Here is a 23,685-nt window from a genome sequence, read left to right on the forward strand (position 1 = left end):
CACCACCATCTGAGTCTTTCATTCCCTCTCCCTCTTCCTTCCTCCCTCCCTCTCCACTCCCTTTCCCTCTTCCCCTTTCTTTCTTCTCCCTTCTCTCACTTCCTTCTTTCTTCTCTCCCTTTTTCCTTTCATTCTTTTTTGACTCCAAAGTCAAAACTATTTCCTTATTACTGTCAACTTAAAGCCTCAGGTTATGCTTTCAAGACTTGACTTCTTTTTTATGTTTATTTCACATAGCAGAGTATATGCTAAAGTGAAAAAAATATTTAGTGGCTTCAAGAACTGATGAAATGGGCTATTTGCTGTCCATGTTTTGTTTTTATTTCCCATTCATTTTCCCCTCCCATCCTACTTATACACTTTCCAGTTTCTCCTCTCCCCAGTCCCCTACACCTATGCTGCTTCTGAACAACCTCTGTGGAACCTGTTATCTTGTTTGTTTTTTTTTGAGACGGAGTTTTGCTCTTGTCGCCCAGGCTGGAGTACAATCTCGGCTCACTGCAACCTCCACCTCCTGGGTTCAAGTGATTCTCCTGCCTCAGCCTCCCAAGTAGCTGGGATTACAGGCGCCCACCATCACACCTGGCTAATTTTTGCATTTTTAGTAGAGATGGGATTTCATCATGTTGGCCAGGCTGATCTTGAACTTCTGACCTCAGGTGATCCATCCTCCTTGGCCTCCCAAAGTGCTGGGATTACGAATGTGAACCACCACGCCCAACCTATCTTTAAAATATTCCCTGAAAAAAAAAATAATGTCAAGTTCAGCGGCCTACAGAAGAGTATCAGGACACATAGGGAAGCACCTTAATGTCATGGGAAAATATCCTGAAGTTTTAATATGCCATACCAGAAGGGGGAACAAAGAATTACAACAGAGAAGCATTTCTCAAACTGTTTGGAGTGAGAGATTAATGAATTTGTTCAGGGGAAAAACGATGCTCCAGTCAAATAGGTTTGTTAAACCTTGAATACTCTATGTCTCTCCCCCTGGAGAATACCAATATACATTAGTATATAAAAGGTTCTGAGAAGTCCCTGCAATAAAGAAACCTGTTACACATCTACACATCACCTTAGCACCTCTCACACTCACTTGACCATGGCACCCTTCTTACCACTCCATTCCAAATACTTATTTGTACCTTTCAGTTTCAGAAAACAAAGTTCAAATCATCTTTAAATCAAAAACGTACTATTTTTCCTTTACAGACTCAATACCAGATCCTGAACTCCTGTCAAAAAGGAAAAAAAAAAGCTCCCAACCAAGCCAACAATGTCAACTTCAAAAGCCTTCAGAGTTGGAATCTGCCTGTACCTCACTGATACATCAACTGCAATATCAAACTAGAAGCTTTGCACAAAATCTAAGGAGGATGGTCTTACACATCTGTGTGCCAGGTGGGGAATTCCATGAGAGGCGAACATTGTAGTGTAACTTAACTTGACAACGGTCCCTGTGGGCATTATTTTTTCACAACATTTAAACTATCGAGGGTATCACTACTTTAATCTTGCATTTGACCACCATGAAGCTCATTTACATGGCCTCTTAAACAAACATGGCCAGAGCACACAGTCCTACATTTCACTTCAGCTTCACCACCCCAGATGACTTTTGTACATAGGCCCAGCCATGATGTGAGTGAAGCAGCTGGAGGCAGAGGAATGGTGGCTTAGCTGATTAGGAAGACAATGTATCATAATAAATCTTGGGCAGAGAGGAAAATTGAATGGACTCACCATACACAACCAGAGAGACCACGTGACTCTGCTTCTCCTTTGAAATGGGATTGGTAAGGATGACAGTGTAATTTCCTGTGTCTCTTTCACTCACTTCCATAATCGTCAGTACATGCCCCACTTTAACTGTGTGATTGGACTCAAGGGGTATTCCATTTTTATACCTATGAAAAAGAATTCTCAGGAATTAGTACAGTCAAAGGATTTGCTCTCACATGAAATGATGCTTTGTGTTTATTTCCAGTAGTTACCATTTTATTTCTGGGGGTGGGTAACCAAGGTACTTCACAGGGATTCTGACGCGCTCCCCCACCGTGGCTTCCACCAGAGATTCCATGCCACTTCCAAAAGCAACAAAAGGTTTTTCTGCAAGAAATTTTTTTTTAAATGTTAACTTATTGTAAATGGTCATTTGGTTTAGTTTTTCATTTTAAATGAAACATCAAAAACATTGAGGGTCTGAGTAGCTGCAGTTCCAAGATTCCACGTACTACCTTTCAGTGGGTCACATTTCAGCTTCTCCCACCCCTCCCGTGTTTCTCCCACACCTCCTGTGCTTGCATTTGCTTTTCTCTCCCCACTAGTGCACTCCCACAAGCCTAGTGATTGCTCAAGTCTCAGCTCAAACACTTATTCCTCTGTGCAGCTTTCTCTAAGTCCCCCAGGGATGCTTGGGTGTTCCTTCTCCTCTGCTCCCAAGACACACTCCACACACCTCTTCCACCATGTGTTAATAGGCCCCAGGACTCAGTCCTCAGACCTCCTCTTTATTTACACCTTCCTCTAGCCTCAAGTTTACAGTATCATTCACATACCTCCTAAATATGTGTCTTCTGCCCTGACTCCTCTGGGTTCCAGGTTGATATATCAAACATTTCCACTTGGATGTTTAATAGGCATCTCCAGAGAAACATATCTAACACTGTTTCCCTAAATTTCACTGCCTCCTCGATCTTTGCCATCTCAGTAAATACCACCACCATTTACTCAGTTGCTCATGCTAACATTCGGGTCATCTTCCACTCTTTTTCCCTTACACTCCACAACCAATGAATTGATCAGCAGACCCGGTTGACTCTACCTTTGAAATATATCCAGAAGCAGATCATTTCTCACGATCTCTACCTCAACTACCCTTGTCCAAGCCACTCCTCAACTCTCACCTGGATAAATGTAATTAGCCTCCCAACTGACCTCCTTGTTTCTCCCCCTATTTCCCTGAAGTATCCTGGAGAACAAGAGTACTTCTATAAAAACATAAGCCAGAGCACGTCTCTCTCTGTGTATTTTGGCAAGTGCATCTTGGCAAGTGAAATAATTTAAATAAATGTAGGACACTTAGTGATTTCTATTTTGTTCATTCAGAAGAAACTTTCAAGTTCTTGCTAGGGATGCCATATGACCTAGAGGTCAAGAGCATAGCTTTGTAGTCAGGAACTTGAGTTCCAATCTCAACTACTAAGATGAGATGAGCTAATAAAGTAAAGGCTCACTAAATCATACTTGTTGTAGTTGTTGCCACTTTTATGATTACAACTCAAATAAATAGTATTATCTAAGGTATTGTTAAAATTTCACTTTATTGATGCATTCTCATGATGTAAAATCCAAAATCCTTTCCAAGGCTTATAAGTAGGATGCCGCACAAATTACCATGTAAACTCAGACAGTTCAGTTTAATTCCAGTTCAATTATAGTTGACCCTTAAACAACATTGAACTACATGAGTCCACTTATAAGCAGATTTTCTTCCACCTCTGCCACCCGAGACAGCAAAAACCACCCCCTTCTCTTCCCACTTTTCCTCAGCCTTCTCAATGTGAAGACAAGGATGGAGACTTTTATGATGATCCACTTACACTTAATGAGCAGTAAATATATTTTCTCTTCCTTATGATCTTCTTAATAACATTTTCTTTTCTCTAGCTTTATTATAAGAATACGGTATATAATACATATAACATATGAAATATGTGTTAATTGACTGTTTATGTAGCAGTAAGGCTTCAGTCAACAGTAGGTCATTATTTACATTTTGTGGAAGTCAAAAGTTATACCTTGTTTTTTTCTTTTTTTTGAGAAGGTGTTTTGCTCTTGTTGCCTAGGCTGGGGTGCAATGGCATGATCTCGGCTCACTGCAACCTCCGCCTCCTGGGTTCAAGCAATTCTTCTGCCTCAGCCTCCTGAGTAGCTGGGATTATAAGCTCCCACCACCACGCCAGGCTAATTTTTGGATTTTTAGTAGAGATGGGGTTTCACCATTTTGACCAGGCTGGTTTCAAACTCCTGACCTCAGGTGATCCACCCACGTCCACCTCCCAGAGTGCTGGGATTACAGGCATGAGCCACCACACCAGGCCTATACATGGAATTTTGACTGCAGAGGGAGGGTCAGTTCCCCTAACCCCTGAGTTGTTCGCAGGTCCAACTATATATTGCTAAATGCTTCCCCAGTTTGCAAAGCTCATGCTTATTCAGGTAGGCCTCTCAGCCTTACAATAAAACAAAAATTTAAAAACTACCCTAGCTAACACTATTTATCATAGTAACAATCCTAATAGCAGCAACAACTATAATAAGTAATACTAAGTGAGCTCTTACTATATATCAGCACATCTCATCTTTAAAGTTGAGATTTGAACCCAAGTTCCTGACTACAAAGCTATGCTCTTGACCTCTAGGTCATGTGGCCTCCCTAACAAGAAGAACTAGGAAGTATCTTCTGAATGAACAAACTAGGAATCACTAAGTGACCTAAATTTATTTAAACTATCTCACTTGTCAAGGCACAGAATAATTTCCAAGGAGACCACAACTTACCATGGACCCTGACAAATGTGCTGTTCTTCTTGGTCATCAGCCCACTGGACGCTGCACAGGTGTACAATCCCTGGTCACCCCGGGTTACACCATCTATAGTTAAGGTGCTCAAAAATTTCTTCATCTCACTCCCAGACTGGGTTTTTAGATCTCGGATTACAAGTTTCTTATGCTGATGCTGAAAAAAGAGTTGACTGAACGTCCAAAGCATAGCATATAACATTACCCAATAACTTCTAGTAACACAGAGAATTAAATCTTGGCCTTTGGTAAACATTATTTAATGCTAATAACAGGGACACCAGAACTTTTAATCTCATGCAGCCAACGATGTATTTGGTTTCAGGAGAAATAAATGGAACCAACTGAATTAGGATTTTTCAAACCTCACATGGCGAAAATGAGATGGATATAAATTGCAGAAACACAAGTAAATGTGACCACTGTTCAAGGAGCAGTGTATCTCATGCCACCTCTTAAAGAGAAATTCCCTTAAAAGGAATGTAGATCAAAAACTTTGGAGAAAAGAGAAATGACATAATGTAGAAAAATGTAATCATCTAGAGAAAACTAATATTCATAGACTGACTGTTGCAGAACAGGACAAAATTCCTGATATTTCACCTTTTTGTGGGTGCTATCTGTTCTGCAATTCCCTTAACTTGTGTGTGTGTGTGTGTGTGTATGTGTGTGTGTGTTTTAAGGATTTTAATTTTTATCTGGCCAAAGAGGCCCCTATCTCTCAAGCAAACTTCATTGGGGCTTATTATCTAAGTATTTGGAGGTCTGGCTTTGAATCATTAGTGTTACCTTTGAAGAAGGGTATTCCCAGTTGAAGTCAATCCCCACATTTAGTTCAGTTCTTGCTGTACAATTTAAGACAAGCTTCTCTCCAACAGATAGTTCAACTCCATGAGACGGATTCAGAACCACATCATAAATCCTATACCCTAGAGCAAGTAAATTGAAAAAACAGAACATGAGAGAGAAAATAAGCCTGTAACTTTGCACAAATTTATTTATTTATTTATTTTTTAATATTTATTTATTTTTTATTTTATTTTTTTTTTTGAGACAGAGTCTCGCTCTGTCGCCCAGGCTGGAGTGCAGTGGCCGGATCTTAGCTCACTGCAAGCTCTGCCTCCCGGGTTTACGCCATTCTCCTGCCTCAGCCTCCCGCGTAGCTGGGACTACAGGTGCCCGCCACCTCGCCCGGCTAGTTTTTTGTATTTTTTAGTAGAGACGGGGTTTCACCATGTTAGCCAGGATGGTCTCGATCTCCTGACCTCGTGATCCGCCCATGTCGGCCTCCCAAAGTGCTGGGATTACAGGCTTGAGCCACCATGCCCGGCCGACAAATTTATTTTTTAAAGTAATGCAACTTTAAAACGCGCCACACTGTTTTTCCCTGCAGGCCTCACCAATACTTGGTAGCTCCAAGGAAAATGGCCAACGGAGATTTACAAAGCACTACCTTCACAGATCTCAAAGATATTGTAACCCAGTGGATAGAAAAGTAGTAAACTTTCAGAGGTCAGTAGCCCTAAGCCAATAGGGCCAGCTTTAGCAAACTGCTGAAGTTTCCATAAAATAGGTATAATTGAAATAATTGATAGCAAGCAATGCTCTGAACATTGAATTTTTCATAAAATGAGTTCCAGTAATACCATTCATTTTCATCCTTTTTAAAAAAAAAAATTTCTTTTTCATCCTTGATCTTGGCAAGAAAAGAGACAACCTCAATTGCACATGGGTTTATTTGGTAGAGAAGAGCAGATGAATTGCCCAACACCATATCCTGAGTTCCTATACTTTTCAATATCCTTCTTCACTGTACATCATTATCTCCAAGATCTTAATACAAGGAGTTACTCTCTACTATCTGTTATTAATGATATGGAAAGGAAATTTCCTCTTACCTACAACCACAACTATGTACATAATAGACTGGTAACTTTCATCATTAATTTTTGCTTCACAGAAGACCATGCCAGCATAGCTGATCATATAGCTGGGAATAGTAAAGCCCTTCTTGCTGTCCCAGGAAATTCTGTTACCATCAGGAACAAATCTCTTTTCTGGGTACCTCTGGGTAATAAAAAGAAATACCAAATATTTAATCCAGTACCAAAAATGAGAGCCATGTACAATGATCACTGAAGAATTCATCTTATTTTTAAGAATACTAATTAGTTTTATTCAGTGTATTTCACCCTTCGTAAAGGATCCTGAAAACTCATTGTGAATATTATAAACAGGCTACCCATCTTACTATTAGCTTAAAAATATAAAAACTTAAGAGACGATTGGAGGAGATGCAACTTACTGCACAAAGTGACACGTTGAGATTTGAAATGGACCCGAGACATGGAATCACCACAGTTTTGTTTTTGTTCTCAGTAATGTACACGACTCCATGTTGGTCACTAACAGAAGCAATAAACGGAGATCTGTAATCTAGAAGAAAACTTAGTTTTATTAATGAGTTAATGGTATTTACTAGAAAAGTTGTTCATTTTTCAGGTTCCTAAACTCTAACCGGACAAGTGAATGACTGGAAGTGACACCTCACATAAGCAAAGGCATCCATAGCTTATTCTACTGATAGACATCTGGCTCCAAGACATCTGGCTCCACACTTGGATGGGTATGTGTGTGTGTGCGCGCGCACATGCATGTGTATGTATTTGTGTGTGTAAAAATTTTGAAAAAAACTCCCAGTTGAGATTGACTCCTTTCACAAGGTTTATTGACAAGTAGAATATATTTTTACAGATTTCACATTTTAAAAGATTAATCATATTTTTTTCAAAAAGAAGGATAATATTTACTTCAAAATTTAAAGTTAAATCTATACACTTTACCAACAAGTTTTACTGATGTTTAAAATACTCATGTGCTCTCTCTTTAGGTAATTAATGTAAATTCCATGAAAATAAATGAATGGATCCCAAAGGATCTTTAGATTAACAGGAAACAACTAACATTTTTGAATTTGGTTATTCAAGAGGATCTTTTATGGGAGCATTTTAAGATTCTGAAGACTAGGGATATGATTCTTTCTAAAATCATGTTTAATTGCTTTTGCATTTAGTTTAACATTTAGCAGTCATTGATATCTTCAGTGACAAACATTTGAAAAGCTACCATTCCAAAGACTGAGAAGAAAACTGAAGAGATTCTGACCGGATTCAGTGGCTCATGCCTGTAATCCCAGCACTTTGGGAGGCTGAGGTGGGCAGATCACTTGAGGTCAGGAGTTTGAGGCCAGCCTGGCCAGTATGGCAAAACCCCATCTCTACTAAAAATACAAAAAACTAGCAGGGCATGGTGGCATGCGCCTGTAGTCCCAGCTATTTTGGAGTCTGAGGCAGGAGATTCGTTTGAACCTGGGGGGCAGAAGTTGCAGTGAGCTGAGATAGCACCACTGCACTTCAGCCTGGGCAACAAGAGCAAAATCCTTCTCAAAAAAAAATAAGATTTCACGGCCATTGATTACTCATACAATGTTAATATGCTGTTGGAAACCTAGTCCATTCCCCAGAGATAGAGATGATGTGGTGTGGAGTCATGCTTGAAGTTTCAGAGAGATAACATTTCACGTTGCTATGCCCAATACATCTGATCAAGCATTTTCAGAGCGCTTCATAATAGTCAAAGTGAAGAAAGAGTTAATTAAACCACAGGGGACAAAGGCAACTAATTCCCTGCAACAGCAGAAGTTTGATTTCCTTCCCAGCTGGAAAGCACAGAAAAGCAGCCAATCTAGCCCACCACATGCCATAGTCATTATCTTATGAGGCCAGGGCTCACTTCCTGGCTCCATCCATTGCTGAAGAGAATGGGGTCAGAAGATTAGGGAAGTAAGGTGGGGACCAGAGGGGACATTAAGCACCTATCCATAGAGAATGCTTCAGTGTTTCCTTTCCCATTGTTTAACTTCGTGGCCAAAATCTTGGACAGCCCAACTCCTAGAACTTTAGGCTTAGACAGAAAGCAGAGTTTAATGGTATACGCAAAGACAGGCAGTATACCAATAAACAGTGCTAGGGATTGCCACTTCTTAATGTTGCCTACCTTTCATCCACATGCTAGGAAATATTACATAACTTGCTTACAGAGCAAGCCTTTGGAAGCTAAATTAACCCTTTGACGTAAGACTAAACCTGTTTAGTAAATCAATTCTATTTTGGTATCTCAAAAAAAGGAAATAAACAAAAGAAACCCAAACAACCACTCAGCCTCTCAAAATAAAATATTTACTCAAACTCATGAAATGAATTTTCACATGTCTCCAAGTTTCCTGACTTAGGAAGAAGTAAATAATAAGATATTATGGGGGAGGTTCATCTTGTAGTATTTCTAGACAGGCTGAAAGCAGGAAATCCTTGCAATCTTCTGACCGAGCTGCATCTCTCAAGACTGCCAGGTCAAAAGGAGCCAGAAATTCTCCAAGATGTGAGACTCGTCTCTTTCAAATCCTGTGGAGGGAAGGAGGAGGGCACAGAATTCTATCTTGGACAATGCTTACTCTGGGCAAAGATATTTCTCAAACGTCGTGAATCCAGTGGCACAGTTTATTTTGATATGGTCTCCACTTTTTCATTGCACTGACCATATTACACTACTGAAATGTAAGCAGAGATATGCAAGTGTGTTTCCCAAAGCTGATGAAATTCTTGCCTTGTAAAAGCTGCTTCTGAGAAAAAAGTCTAAGTCATCTTCACCTGTCTCAAATACTCTGGGACGTAAAGAGGCATATACATAAATACATAAAATGCCTGTTTATCGTCACTGAAAAGAAAAATATTTGGTACATGCAAGCAAACTATGATGCAACCCTTACATTCCTCAAATTTATATCATAGGGATCTCATTAGTTAAGTCAGGTTTTCACAGAAAAAATAAGGTAGTGTAAGATTTTTGAAACACAAAAGAATGCATAACTCATTATAAATGCTGAATATATGTGATATTTATTTTATACTATATGGACGTTAAGTCAGCCTTCATAATATCAATCCCAAATTGCACATCCTAGAAAGATACAGCATATCGTGCAAGATCTCAGACCAAACAAGCAAAGGAAAGAAACATTGTCCTGAAAAGAGTCTGAAGCAATGTCTTTATTTGCACATGAGTATGGGAATTATTTTCTATGAAGTATTAGTAAGAAAAAAGTTCCTGTGTGCAGAAAACTCCAGAGCCCTTGGCAAAAATGCTTTCCTATGCATTTTTGAGAAATTCTCCTACTCTGCGGTAGGTAACTTATTTCTCCACAGAAATTTCTCCATAATTCACCCCCAAATCTTCCTCGATTTCAAGAATTTTCAGTTTTCTTCTCAAACATAAGAAGACTTTTTATAAGTCTCAGTGGCCAATAGTGAACACAGATTTACCTTAGAAACAAAGATCAGACCCAAACTAATTGGGCAAAAGTGAGATAACACAGCCCAAGCTCCAGAATCAATCAGTCTTATTTCTCAGAGGAAGCCTCAGGAGAGAAGAATTTTGTGTATTCCTCTTGGCAAACAGCCTTTAGAGCAAGCCCTTTGTTGTACTCAATTCTTCTTTGAGCCTATTGTCTTTTATAACTGGTAAAGAGACGTGGGAAATGAATTTTATTTCACCACTTACCTTGAACATAGACATAAATGACTGAGGCCAAGTCAGTTTCCCGGTAGAAGCACTTGTAGGCTCCAGTGTCATTTCCGATCACTTTTGGAATTGTGAGTGTCTTACAGAAGAGGCCATCGCTGCACTCAGTCACCTCCACCCTTTGCTCACTACCACTCTGATTATTGGGCCAAAGCCAGTCCAATTCCCTCTGTCCCCTGAAAAATTAATTTCAGGGAGGTATTAATATGAAGTGCCAGACTGTGAGGCTATTTCTAAGAAAAGAGAAAATTTGGTTTTGAAACTTAAATAAACTCTTCAACAGACACAGTCAAAGTCTTCTACCAGCCAGGCATGGTGGCTCATGCCTGTAATCCCAGCACTTTGGGGGGCTGAGGCAGGCAGATCACCTGAGGCCAGGAGTTCGAGACCAGGCTGGGCAACATGGTAAAACCCTGCCTCTACTAAAAATACAAAAATGAGCCAGGTGTGGTTTCGCATGCCTGTAATCCCAGCTACTCAGGAGGCTGAAGCATGAGAATTTCTTGAACCTGGGAGGTGGAGGTTGCAGTGAGCCAAAATCACGCCACTGCATTCCAGCCTGGGCAACAGGGCAACCCTGTCTCAAAAAAAAAAAAAAAAAAAAGAAGTCTTCTACCAACAAGTCGGATTGACATATGATAAAAAGTTATAAAGTCAGCTTCAAAAGTCACTTTCGGCATTCCTGAGTTTTCCACTAATTAATGCATTCTTTCATTCAACAAAGATTTGTTAAGCATCTACTACGTGCCAAACTTGTTAAGGACTAGAGAAAGAACAGTGAACAAATCAGACAAAACTCAATGCCTTTATGGAACCTCAGTCTAACTGGAGAAAACAGGCAATTAAAAAGTAAGTAAAATTTATTGTATAAAAGATGGTGTTTAGTACTATGAAGAAAAATATAGAAGATGCAAAGAAAAGGGGAAAGAATTTTGCAGGAGGTGGTCTTGATAAAGCCAGCCATAGGAACATCACGAAGAGCAGTATTACAGGAGCAAACATAGCAGATGGAAAGGCCCTGGAGCAGGTGCATATCTGGAGTATTAAGGGAACAGCCAGGAAGCCAGGCCAGCCAGGTAAGAGTGGGCAAAGTGGAGTAAGAAGTGAGGTTAGGAAGGAAGGTGGTGGAAGTAACAGTCCCTCAGGACCTTGTCAGGGCCTCTCATTAAAACATAGATGGCTTGTACTGCAGCATTTCTCTATAAGGCCCCAAGGAAGATAAGAAGATAGTCAACATCAAGAAGAATGTATTATTGGCCCTTCATTCAAAGAATTTAAAATTTCCAGGAAGTTGCAGCTAAATCAATGAAGTTACTTTTAACACACTCCATGGTTTTTTTCAGAACATAAGAAATGTTTATGCAGAGTTTTAAAAAGAGAGCATGGGATCTTTGGGGATTTCAAATAGCCTTTGTTATCAAGGGTTGGTAAAAGGAAAATCTAACGGGAAATGTGTCTTGAACGAATAAAGCTAGAGAAACAGCACCTGCTACTGTATTTTTTCCCAAGCGCTGGGTATTGGTAAGGGACTAGGGTATTCTTTATACTGCAGTCTAAAACAGATGTATGTCATTCGGTTTAATGCTTAGTATTCAACAAGCATGAAGTAATGTCAATAAGCTACCCAAGGTCCTTTGTGGATCCCCAGCACTCTTCCAGGAGGGTAACATCACCTCCTCTTTTCACAGTCTCTACCAAAAACACACAGGTCCTAAGAAACCTCCATGCCTTTCATGTGTCATCACTATGTTAAACCCAAGGGTCTTCTGTCTTTCATCCTGGGGTAAGGGCTGAAAGGCAAAATGTAAAGCCCTCTTCCTCTTGACAAAGAAGTCTATTCCTCCAGTTATCAAAAATCAATAGCATGACTTCTTGCTAGCAAATGGGGAAAGATGTATTCCAGAATATCAAGGCAGAGCCCGAACTCCATTATTTATGCAGATCATGCACTCAGTAATATTACCCACTAGCTATTAAATTGCTATTAAATATTACTGCCTAAATATTAAAATTAGTGTAATAAATTTATTATAAAGCAAAGTTTTTGGAAAGGGATAATAAGATGTTCAAGAGTCATACTGAGCATAATAAATATAGTCCCCAATTTTTTCAACTCTGTTCCTTAAATGTATGCCCTCAACTTCATTTATTCATTCACAGTTATTGAGTGTATGTCCAGTATATGCCAGGTGGCTGTACTGGTTATTGGAATGTGGGCGTGTGTGTGTACTCATGTGCATGTGTGTCTGTGTGTATGCATGTTAGCAGAGAATAGTATAAAAACACCAGCAAAATGGTACAGAATTTTTGAGGGAAAATTCTTCTCATTTTTCATTATTACATCAGTTCTTAGAAACCTCACCACTTATGAACAATTACTACAAGCTCTATTACAATTCTACTCTACTGGAAATTATTTCCACTCAATAAACAATCAGTTACTTAACACAAGAAATCTAGATCTAGAATGAATCCTTACCTGCAAGTAATTTGAAGAGTTGTATTAGCCTTAATTGTAAGTATGTCTTTTTGTATGCTGAGCCTGGGCAGATCAAGAGAAACACTAGGCAAACCTGGAAACAAATTAAATAAATGAATGTAGTTGCCACTGAGTTAGACCTAATAGGAAACACCTTCCATAAACAATGCATACTCTATACTTTAAAAGGCCTCTTCAGCAATTCATTGTATAAAACTGGGAATTTACTTTTCACCATTCTCAGTAAAAGTTCACAAGCTGTGTCATAACAGGAAGAATGGGCAGATGGTCATAAACCAACACAACAGTTCTGCAATTCATGGAGCTAGGGTGGAGTTCCTGTTTTCCTGCATTGCCAACTTCAAGGTCTTACAAAAGGATATGGGACATTGAAACCAAATGAACCTTCATCTGATGATCTCACTCCCTTGGGAAAGGACCCACTGACATTTCTTATAAAACATAGGATATACACATTTGACTAAATTGCTGATTAATGAATCCCACTTAGAGGGATTTCTATATAGTTCATCTATGTACCCTGAAGGGAGTGAGAGAAGCTATGACCTTGTCTCATTTTCCTTTATCGATTTTCTAGTGTGCTTCCTCTGTTAACCAAACTGCCACAGCCGAAATAATGGCTCAATAAAGACTGTACATTAAAAGCATGGGAGAGAAATTGAGGAAGAGAAAACATTCCCCAATTCCACACATACATGCATATTAATATACTTTTATGTATGTGTGGAATTTTCCCAATTTCACACATACATGGAAATTAATATACTTTTCTTTCTACTGTAATTCATTAGCATTACCCTTTTTTAAAAAAGCATATGAATTTTTTGGTGAAAAATTTTCCCAATTTCACACATACATGCAAACTAATGTACTTTTCTCTCTATTGTAATTCATTAGCATTACCCTTTTTTAAAAAAGCATATAAATTTTTTTAAGTGTAATGCTAATGAATTGCAATTGGGAGATCTGAACTTATTCATCAAAGCCCTGAACTCATCCTGACATCAAGCTTCAGACATAAGAAACTTGTCTTTACCTAAAAGGGATAAGAACCAGAAAAGTACCACAGCATAGATTCCTCACCACGGGTCACTCTACAGCAAGATAATTGAATTCTCTGTCAACTAAATGTGAAGAGCTATGAGGTGTTGAAAAAGCATGAGAGAAAGAAAAATTGTCCACTATGCTAGAGTCTTAACAAATATCAAGACTTAGAAAATACCAGCTTTAAAAAAGTAATTGATGCTGGGCAGGCACCCAAGCTTTCTAAGTCATATCAACTAAGAAAAAATGACTCCCTAGGCCTAAACTGGCATTGACCTTGCTGGGCAAATAAGAGAGTATGAACAAATAGGAGGAAGTATGAGACGGTATAAATAGAGAGAGTATAAGTAAATATCCAGTGCAAACATCCAATGCATTGAATCTGAGAACCCCAATGTGAACAAATGCAGGCAAAATGAATAAGTGACTGCACATGTTCTCACACACTGCACAGATGTGCAAAATAAGTTACTGACATAACTGGTCCATATCATGGTCTTTAAATCAATAATGTGGTTTTAAAATAACTGGAAACTAAGTTATACCAATATATCTCAGAAATTAACTGGCATTGGTACTGACTTATGTTTAGGGCAGTTTTGTTCTTAAGACTTTAGACTGTGTCAGAATATCCCTTGGTCTACAAATCTGCATTTTAACAAGCATTTCAAGTTACCCTAGCACAGATGGTCTATGGGCCACTCTTGGACTGCTGCTGGTCTTGGTGGTCATGTTTAATTAATTTGCACAGTACTTTGTGTGTGGAAGGGGGGTTATATTTATGTTTTAAATAGAGAACGGGATCTTGCTATGTTGCCGAAGCACTTCTTGAACTCCTGGGCTCAAGCCATCCTCCTGCTTCTGCCTCCCTAAGCACTGGGATTACAGGAATGAGCCACTGCACCCAGCCTGCACAGTACTTTTTAATATGAAAGAAATGACTGCCCCCAAAACAGGCAAACAAAAAACCAAAGTGTTTAAAAGCAAAATGAAACCATCCCATTTTGTCTAAGAAAAGGAAAATGAAAACAATTCATTTGGATAACACAGATTTCAAACTTGACTGGGAAACACTAGGCTGAGAAAGATGCTGAAAACGTGATGTACAATTCACACTACAATCCAAATGAGAAAGAATCCATTATTTGGGCACATTCTTGTGAGAAAAAAATGGCAGTAAAAATAACTCAATAAGCTGTGCCTACTCGACTACCAAAATGAGAAACTCTTGAAGATCCCTCATCATTTATTGCCACAGATCACATTCTAGACACACTTTCCTATGTAACAAATATTTTAAAAAAGAAAAGGTATGTCCTTCATTCATAGGAAGCTGAGACAATGCCATACTACTCTAGAGACAAGTCTACAACAAAAATCTATTCAACAAGGCTCTCGATAACTTCACATTCATATTTGTAGACCAACAGTTTTGTTTTGTTTTGTTTTGTTTTGTTTTGGTTTTGGTTTTTGGTTTTGGGGATTTTTTTGCTCCATTTAACTTCATTCATTTCATTGGCAAGCTCGAGCTGGACTCTTCAGAAAGTTCTAAAGAAATAACTGTAAGAGGTACATATGCTACTACTCAATAAAAAGCCCTTCTATGTTCAAATCCCATAACCAATATTAATTAATTTGTGCACTGTTACCCTTCCAGCTCAAAGACGGGAAGGAAAAACAACAGTGCCTCTGTCTCTAGAATTTGATGGCACCAATTACAGCCCAATCCAATTAAGCAAGTAATGCACTCCAAAAGGGCAAGTTCACCATTATATTCAGGGCGACCCAACTGCCGACTGCCGTTACTACTGTGCTAGGAAACACCCCAGGCTTAAAAGCAACTAACTTATTTGTGGAATACAGAGCAACCACGTGTTCCAGACCTTCATTCTCTTTCCATAAAGGGGGAGAGAGAGGGCTTGTCAGGGACAAATGAATGTCCATGGTGGACTGGCCCCGTTGAACCAAGTCATTATAAAGAAAATTCAATAACCATGGACAGATGATCTTGGTACTGTATGTGGGTGTGAGTGTCTTTTAAGACATGTGATTCTTGTCTTAGGAAGTAAGAAATTTTTTCCCTGAATTATTAGACTTATTTTTTTCTTTTTCTGATCCTTTCCCCTTTCTCACCCTGGAAAGGGTGGAAATCTGGACATCAGCAAACTGGCTGCGGGAAAGAAATATTATCTAAGAGGTGGGGAGAGAAAGGGAAGTGAGGAAGAAAAGACAGACAGCTATTGCCTCAAGAACGTGTGTGTTCCTAATTGAAGGAGACGGAAATTTTAGGTGGCAGGGAGAGGAAGGAATGGCACTAAAGCTAGGTACCAAGTACCACAGGAAAGGTTTTCGGAACCTGAACTTCTGACTATGCGCTTACTCCAAGGACCACAGCGCTTTGGAAGATGTGCAATGCTTTACGCAGGACAGTTGGCTGTTACTTGGAGACCCTTAGGGAAGCTGTCACAGCCACCAGGACAAGTCCCTATTCCCCTCCTTCTTCTCTCTGCAAGGAGAGCGGCGTCCTGCACCAAAGAAGGAAAAAAGGTTTCTCTCCTCTCCAGACCCCACTTCACACAGTGGGTGTGCAAATGTGTTCGAGCATAAAGACAACAACTGACCGGGTCGCGGTTCTACTCGCAAAGAGGCAGAACCGAGTGTATGGTGCGATCCACGAGACCTGGCTTGAGATTCCTGCAAGATTTTCTTCCCTAGGCCCGGACTAGGATGTTGCGCGCAGCCAGACAACTTTTCACCGGCTATTCTCGCCTGCGGAGGCACCTCCTGCCCGCCAGCCCCGGGCACCTTCCCACCCCTGCCTGCCAAGAGCCTGAGGGTGTGTCGGCATCTCAGGACACGCTCCAGCCGAGGTCCCTGTCGCAGACCAGAGTCCCGGAAAAGGAACCAGGCTAGAGCACAGGAGACCACAGACTTGCTGGGTAATCGGGCCAGTCTCTGAGCCTCAGTTTCCTTACTGGTCAATGAAAGATCGCAAAGTGTCAAGTCCCCTCCAACTCTCCAGCTCTACGATTCTGAGTTAGATCGGGCTTTCAGGTTCGCTCCGCCCTCACCCGACCTGTCCGCCTTCCTCCTCGGGAGTGGGCTCCTTACCCACAGAGGCGGCCCGGGTCTCCACGCAGAGCCACAGGGCGACGGCCAGCAGCACCTTGCTCGCCATCCTGCACCTCGAGCAGGGCAAAATGCCCAGAACTCTGGAGCCGGTTCTTTCTCCCAGCGCCTGTCTAGAGAAGGAGGCGCGGAGGGAACCCGCGCCACCGCACAGCGCAGGACCGTTGAGCGCGCACGGCTTGGGAGCCCGGGTGCCGACCGCGGCTGCAGGGGCGTCTGCGGATGCCAGTAGGAGAGGATATCCCGGCTGCCAGACTGGCTTTCTGCGGCGCGCAAGTGATGCCCGGCGCAGGCAGAGGAAACGCAGTGACCACACACCGCCTGCTCTCCCGGGGTCCCGGGACTCAGTGCGGGGTGGGAGCTGGGGCTGAAACTCTAGAGCGCGGGGGCGGGGCCGTGCTGGGCGGGGCCGGGGCGGAGGAGGGGCTCTGCCATGCGGCCAGCCCCTCCCCTCATCCGGGTGCGCAGCGGCGATCTAGAGCTCCCCAAGCTTGTTTACGTCTCCCCATTTCCCCACACGCACGGACTGCGCCAGGGCTCAAGTCGCCCAGGAGAGAACATCCCGGAGCAACAATTTTGTTTCTGGCGTAAATAAAAAGTAGTCGGTAACGGGCGCTGAGCCACTCCAAGGCTTAATCGCTTGCGGGTCCCCGAAATTTGGGAAGCATCACCAGGAGCGCAGCGAGAGGCACCGCGCCCTCACCAGGCGCGTCAAAGTGCAGGACCCTCTTCGCCATCGCGCGCGTCTAAAGTGGCCGAGAATCTGCAGCCGTTTGGAGCCACAAGGGAGAAGCGGATACTGAGCTAAATATGCCGGGTCGCAAGCTGGCAGCCACTCCAGTCAGTAGTTTTGGTTTTTGTATTAGGGTATTTTATTTGGCCTGCATAATTGTGGTTTAAAAAGCTGAATCTGGTTGCTCTTAATCAGAAAACGCACTCGCCCTGTTCGCCAACATTCCCGCTATTTCCCAAAATATTTGGCGGCTCCAAGTTTGAAGTCACCTGCCTAGCCCCAGGAAGGCATTTTGGTTTGGGACCCCTGCCTGGCTTTCGCCAGAAAACCTATAGCAGGGCTCCAGGAAACTGGAGGTATACTGGGCCTGTCCCTGGCATGAGGCTTTCCGTAAGAGAGAGCTTTTGTCCATCGTGTTCCCCAGCGAAGAGCCCTAGTGAAACTGGCCAGGCCCCTTTTCAGAACAGAGCTTCCAACCAAGACATCCTTAGGCCCAGGGGAAGGAGGCCAGCTGCCAGCGGGCTTCAGTGGAGGAGCAATGAAGCAAAAGCACCTAGGACACTCTGTGACCAAACTGCACAACTGTCTCCACGTGTGTGGACTTCTTGCAGCAGCTGTTCGGAGGGGAGCTCCAATTCCTTCCTGACCACATTCGTTCCTTCTTGTTTTCTGTCCATATCTCCCCACACCTGGGGAGTGACATCAACTGTCCCTTTACTTCATTAAATATGAATCTTGCAAATGCCTATGTCTCTTATCTCCCAGAGGAGCTTTTCAATGACAACCTAAAGGACCATTCTTCACCAAGATAAACACACAAAATTATTATATCTACACCTAATTCAAACTGGATTGACTGTATACAATTAATGTAACCCGTTACTTATCTTCATCTGTTTTTAAATATTTACTGTATTCATCCTTCTACCTTTCCAAGTTGACAGATGAAATATTTTAACACTGAAATATAATGAATGTATATGGCAAAAAAAAATTTTTTGGAAAAACACAAAAAGGTTTAGAGTGAAAAGACTCTTTTGGCAGAGGCATTTTTACGTTTCCTTGTTTTCCCAAGCAGATTCTTAAACACAGGTATGTAGATATGTCACCCTCCTCTTTCCACAATTGCTTGGTATAAATGCTGTTTGAGCCTTGGCCTTTTTCCCTTTAAATTTTATTTATTTATTTGAGACAAGGTCTCATTATGTTGCCCAGGCTGGTCTCCAACGCCTGGACTCAGTCCATCCTCATGCCTCAGTCTCCCAAAATCCTGGGATTACAGGCATGAGCCACCCTGCCCAGCCTTCACTTTATAATATACATTGGAGATTCATTCTACATCAACCTTAAAAGCTCCATCTTTTATTTATTTATTTATTTATTTACTTACTTATTTTTAAAGAGGCAGAGTCTCACTATGTTGCCCAAGCTGGCTGCGAACAAAGCTCATCTTTCCATCTTTTCAATGTTGGCATGGTGCTCTACTGTATAGATGTACTCATATTTATCTGGGAGGTATGTATTTGGGGAGGGGAGAGAATCTTTAAAGAAACTCCTCTCTTCCTGCTAGTAAACTTAGCAAATAAAATAGGATGGACTCTGGCAGAGTTGGATAAAGCGGTGGGAGATGGAACCTGGTGAGGAGAGGGCAGTTTTTCTCCATCTCCATCACCAAACAATTCCCTATCAGCCTTATTTACAATTCATGACACTTCCTCTTCCATGTCTCATTTAAGAAGATAGCGTCTCCTCTGAATGCAAACCAGAACCTTCAGGCCGGTGGTAATAGCCCCCTTTAGAAGTCTTGGAGGAAATGATGCGTCTTTGATGGCCGCAAGACCAGAATTTGGCAGAGTCTCAACGAAATCAGTCTACCACTTTCCCTCCCACACAGCACTTAGAAGTGCCTTAGGTTCACACACACACAAAAAAGGCAAAGTCTGTTAAAAAAAAAAAAAAGAAAAGAAAAGGAAAAAGAAAGAAAAGTCTGTTCCATGTGCAGCACCCTCTCATTAGTCAGCATTGCAAAGGAGTGACTTTTGTGAGTTAACCCAACAGTACGGTAACCACCTAGCAAAGTGCCCCAAATGTGTTGAGTGTTCCACAGATGCTATTCAGATGCTACAGCAGAGTAGTAGCTAACTGTACAGGCTCTGGGGCCACTGCCTGGATTTTATTCCCAGATCTACCACTTACTACCTGTGTGGTCTTTACCGATTTACTAGTAACTTATCTATGAAACACACAAAAAAATTATAATAGTACCTTTTTCACAGGGTTCTTACAAGAATTAAAGGAGTTACTGCATGTGAGGCACTTGGAATAGGCCCCAACACAGCTAGTAAGCACAAGATCTTGGACATAGTAAGTACCAGATACACATTAAGAAACATTCTGCAAAGGTCAGTTATACTACAATGCATGGGCTTCTTCATGCTGCTGAGATCAAAACTGCAAAGAAGGCTCATTCATTCAACAGTTTTTGAGCACCTACTATATGTTAGGCTCTGAACCAGGAACTGGGGTTATGATGGTGAAAATAATGGCAAGATGAGCTTAAATGAGGAATCATTGTAACAGCCTCATCCAAGACAAATTCAATTTAATCTTTAAGCACTTATTGTCTCCAGCTACTTTTCTGGGCTTGTACATACAGAATATACATTGTTCATATTCAAAGCACACTGCATAAATTACTCTCCGTGATCTCCAAATTTGTTTACATTACCAACAGTATTTTGGACTCCATGTCTTAACAAGTTATATGAAGATTGGTCAAAAGTTAATAACTGTGGAAGTTGAACAGTGGGTACTTAAAGATTCATTTGACTGTTTTCTCTTCCTTTGTGTGTTTGAAAGTTTCCATGATTTAAAAAAAAAGAAATCAATTTTAAATGACTGTAATCAAAGCGATGCCCAGGCCAATATAACACTAATTTTCCATTGTCTTTTCCTTGATATGGTGAAAATAAGGATTTGGAATGTCCTTGAGCATTATCTTTTAATCATTTCAGTCAGAGGCTTCATCATTTGTCAATGAAAATAATAATTCTTACCTACCAGGACTGTTATGAGACTCAAATGAGATCATCTCATGAAAGTGCTCCATAAACTGTAAAATGCTGATGGTGGTAATAAGGATTCAATAGATGTTTAATTTTTTTCCTTAAAGTACTTGTTACCAAAGCCTTTAATTAGGTGTCTTCCACATATACCTTCATCGCCTGAGAACATCAACGGTTCAAAAATATTTCTGGCCAGGTGTGGTGGCTCATGCCTGTAATCCCAGCACTTTAGGAGACTGAGGCAGGAGGACTGCTTGATGCCAGGAGACTGAGGCTGCAGTGAGCTATGATTGCACCACTGCACTCCACCCTGGGTGACAGAGTGAGACCCTGACTAAAAAAAAAAAAATAGTATTTCCCATATTTCTTTGAGATAAAGATATAAATATAGAGAAGAGATACATGGAGACATACATGATTAATAGAAAATTTAGCAGAAAATATCTAGAAGGGTACACACCAAAAAAATACCTACCTTGGGGAAATGGTTGAGGCACAGAGGCAGAGGGATGAGAACTTGTACTTTTTGCTTCATATATTTCTATAATTTTTTCAAACCAAGAAAGTATTACTTTTACAAATAAAAAATACTATAAAAGAAATCAGCTCTCATTTCTAGGGGTTTTTATATTTTTAAATATGACCATTTATTGATTACATGTTTGCATTGACACTTTCTCATGTTTACTATATTTTTCTTTCCATGTTCATTTATTTTCAACTTACCAGAGCCTATAACTACCTCACCAGATGTTGGCTCAGTTTCATAGCCCATCCATACTTACAACTATTGTGCCTTGGGAGATCATAAGCATCCCCTTTTTTTCTCATTATCTACCTTCTTTAAAAATCTAACTTTATTTTACTTCCTGTGTGATTTATACATTTAACTTAAGATATATTTGTATGTTCAAGAGAAGAAAAGCTATGTCACCACAAAGCCAAGCCTGCCTCGAATGTGTCCAACAGTGTTCGATTTTATTTATAAAGCCTTATATTCTAGTAAATATAAAGCAAACTCTCCATCTTCTTTGTGAAAGAGATTAAAGAGAACTTGATTACTTGCTCCCTGCAAAGGAAAAAATCTCAGTTACTATAAATATGTATAACTATGTTCCAGTCCCAAACTCTCCCATATAGTTTCTTGGAATATCTCACATAAGAATAGATATAGTAATTGTTAAATGTGTAAAAGATGCAAAGAATTTAAATAATCAACTGAAAGCCCACACAACACCAGAGAAGGGTACTAAAAACTAATAAGAGCTAACACTTTTTGAGCACTTCAGCAGGCTCTGTTCTGAATACTTTATTTCTCATTTCATCCTCATAACATCCCATGAGGTGGCAAGCACTATTAGTATTCCTTAGAAAGAAAAGAAGTAAAGAGAAAAAATGTTTATTCTCAATTAAGTAAATGTCCCTTTGCCTTCCTAAAAGTCTTGCCAAAAAAAAAGTTGTTCTATTTCTTTGTAAATAATCAATGAAGTTTTTCATCATTAATTAGGAATATGATAAAAGGAGGGCATTCTTTGCTTTTTTCAATAACAATAAAAAGAAGGGGTAGATTTTTGGAGCACTTACTATGTGTCAGGTATTTTCCTTGGATTATCTTATTTAATGCACATAATAACTCAATAGAAAAGATACTAAAATTATTCCCATTTAAGGGAGATGGGAAAATGAGGTTTAGAAAGTTTAAGTAACTTTTGCAATGTCCCATAACTGTAAGTGGTGGAATCAGGACTTAAAAGCAGAGAGGTATTAAGCACCCAAAATAGACCCCTCCAAGCACATACAAATAGCTTTTTGTTTTTGGTTTTTTGTTTTTTCGAGGACTAATCTCATTCAAGGCATGAGGCTGAGTGAATTGATGCCACTGACTTCCTCTGGTTCTCCATAACAATAGCTTCCATTTTCCTAGATGCATGAAAAGCTAAGTGACTTAGAAGAGGCACTCTGAAATGGCTGACCAAGGAAGAATGCAAAGCAGGTAATTAGATCTTGCCCTCCCCACCTGCAGAATCCCAGCCACATTGAATATTTACCTTCCACCCAACCCCCAAACCACAGATCTTCTCTTCCAAAAAAAAAGATTAGTTGCTTCTATACAAATAATCACTTGCGCATTTGGGGCATTTCTTTTCTACCATAAATTTTTGCCATTTGTTCTCCCGGACATACCTTCCATACCCAGTGCAAATATCTGTCCGAAGTGATATGTTTTGTTTTTTTATTCAGCTGTCTGCTTCAATTCAGACGCTTCTAGGAGAAATAGGCAAAGACAAATCTTACCTGAGCAAGTAGTTAAGTTTGGAAGGATAGTTGGTAAGATCTAATAAAAATGGTTAAGGACATGATGATGGTGCCTATTAATAAAATCTATTTTGTATACTATAGACTTATTGTGTTATGTCTAATTAAGTAAAGCTATTGTAAAGATACTTTGGGGTTAACATTATATGTGCTAGCTATGTAAAATGTACTTTATATGATTATTCTTAAATTCACATTTAGATAATAGTCATCCATTTGATAAATATATCCAGAGTTATACTGAATTTATACTTTATCATTGACAAATTAATGTGGACTATTTTGTTATTCACAGAACTAGGAAATTATTTTCCTTTTCCTGTACACACATAGCACTTATGCAACATCTGATAACATAATCACATGTTTATGCAAATGTTTCTCCCTCAAATCAGGAATTAGGTCATATTGATTTTGTATTCCCAGCGCCTAACACAGTCCCTGTGCATACTCACCTCTCAACACATTAATGATGTCCAAGTTATTTTTGTCATTTCCATTTCTGCTGCTCTTTGTTCCTCCTTTGCTTTTTATTTTTTCAGAATCACATGCCTCTGGAGTATCCATTTCAAATGTATTTACAGAGAGCAATTTGTGGGAATAAAGGGAACTATGCAGTGTCAATATAGACACAAGGGAGTGAAAGAGTTAGTTCTTAATTTTTTAAGCAGTGGGGA

At 40.2% G+C, this 23,685-nt stretch overlaps 1 protein-coding gene across 1 annotated transcript in view; it reads right to left on the minus strand.

The window, feature by feature from the left end:
- KDR (kinase insert domain receptor) overlaps positions 1 to 17,237 on the minus strand; it is a 47,568-nt gene extending 30,331 nt beyond the window's left edge. Inside the window, exons 1-9 of the mRNA XM_011961705.1 lie at positions 16,877 to 17,237; positions 12,701 to 12,794; positions 10,201 to 10,397; positions 6,890 to 7,020; positions 6,483 to 6,651; positions 5,374 to 5,513; positions 4,564 to 4,741; positions 1,995 to 2,109; positions 1,744 to 1,907 (exon numbers count right to left, since the gene is read on the minus strand). Of these exons, the coding sequence (XP_011817095.1) occupies positions 1,744 to 1,907; positions 1,995 to 2,109; positions 4,564 to 4,741; positions 5,374 to 5,513; positions 6,483 to 6,651; positions 6,890 to 7,020; positions 10,201 to 10,397; positions 12,701 to 12,794; positions 16,877 to 16,943 (1,255 nt within the window). The 5' untranslated portion in view covers positions 16,944 to 17,237. The remainder of the gene's footprint in view (positions 1 to 1,743; positions 1,908 to 1,994; positions 2,110 to 4,563; positions 4,742 to 5,373; positions 5,514 to 6,482; positions 6,652 to 6,889; positions 7,021 to 10,200; positions 10,398 to 12,700; positions 12,795 to 16,876) is intronic.
- Between the last annotated feature and the right edge of the window lie 6,448 nt (positions 17,238 to 23,685).

Source organism: Colobus angolensis, unplaced genomic scaffold (assembly GCF_000951035.1).
Source record: "Colobus angolensis palliatus isolate OR3802 unplaced genomic scaffold, Cang.pa_1.0 Scaffold566, whole genome shotgun sequence".
NCBI classification, from domain to species: Eukaryota; Metazoa; Chordata; class Mammalia; order Primates; family Cercopithecidae; genus Colobus; species Colobus angolensis.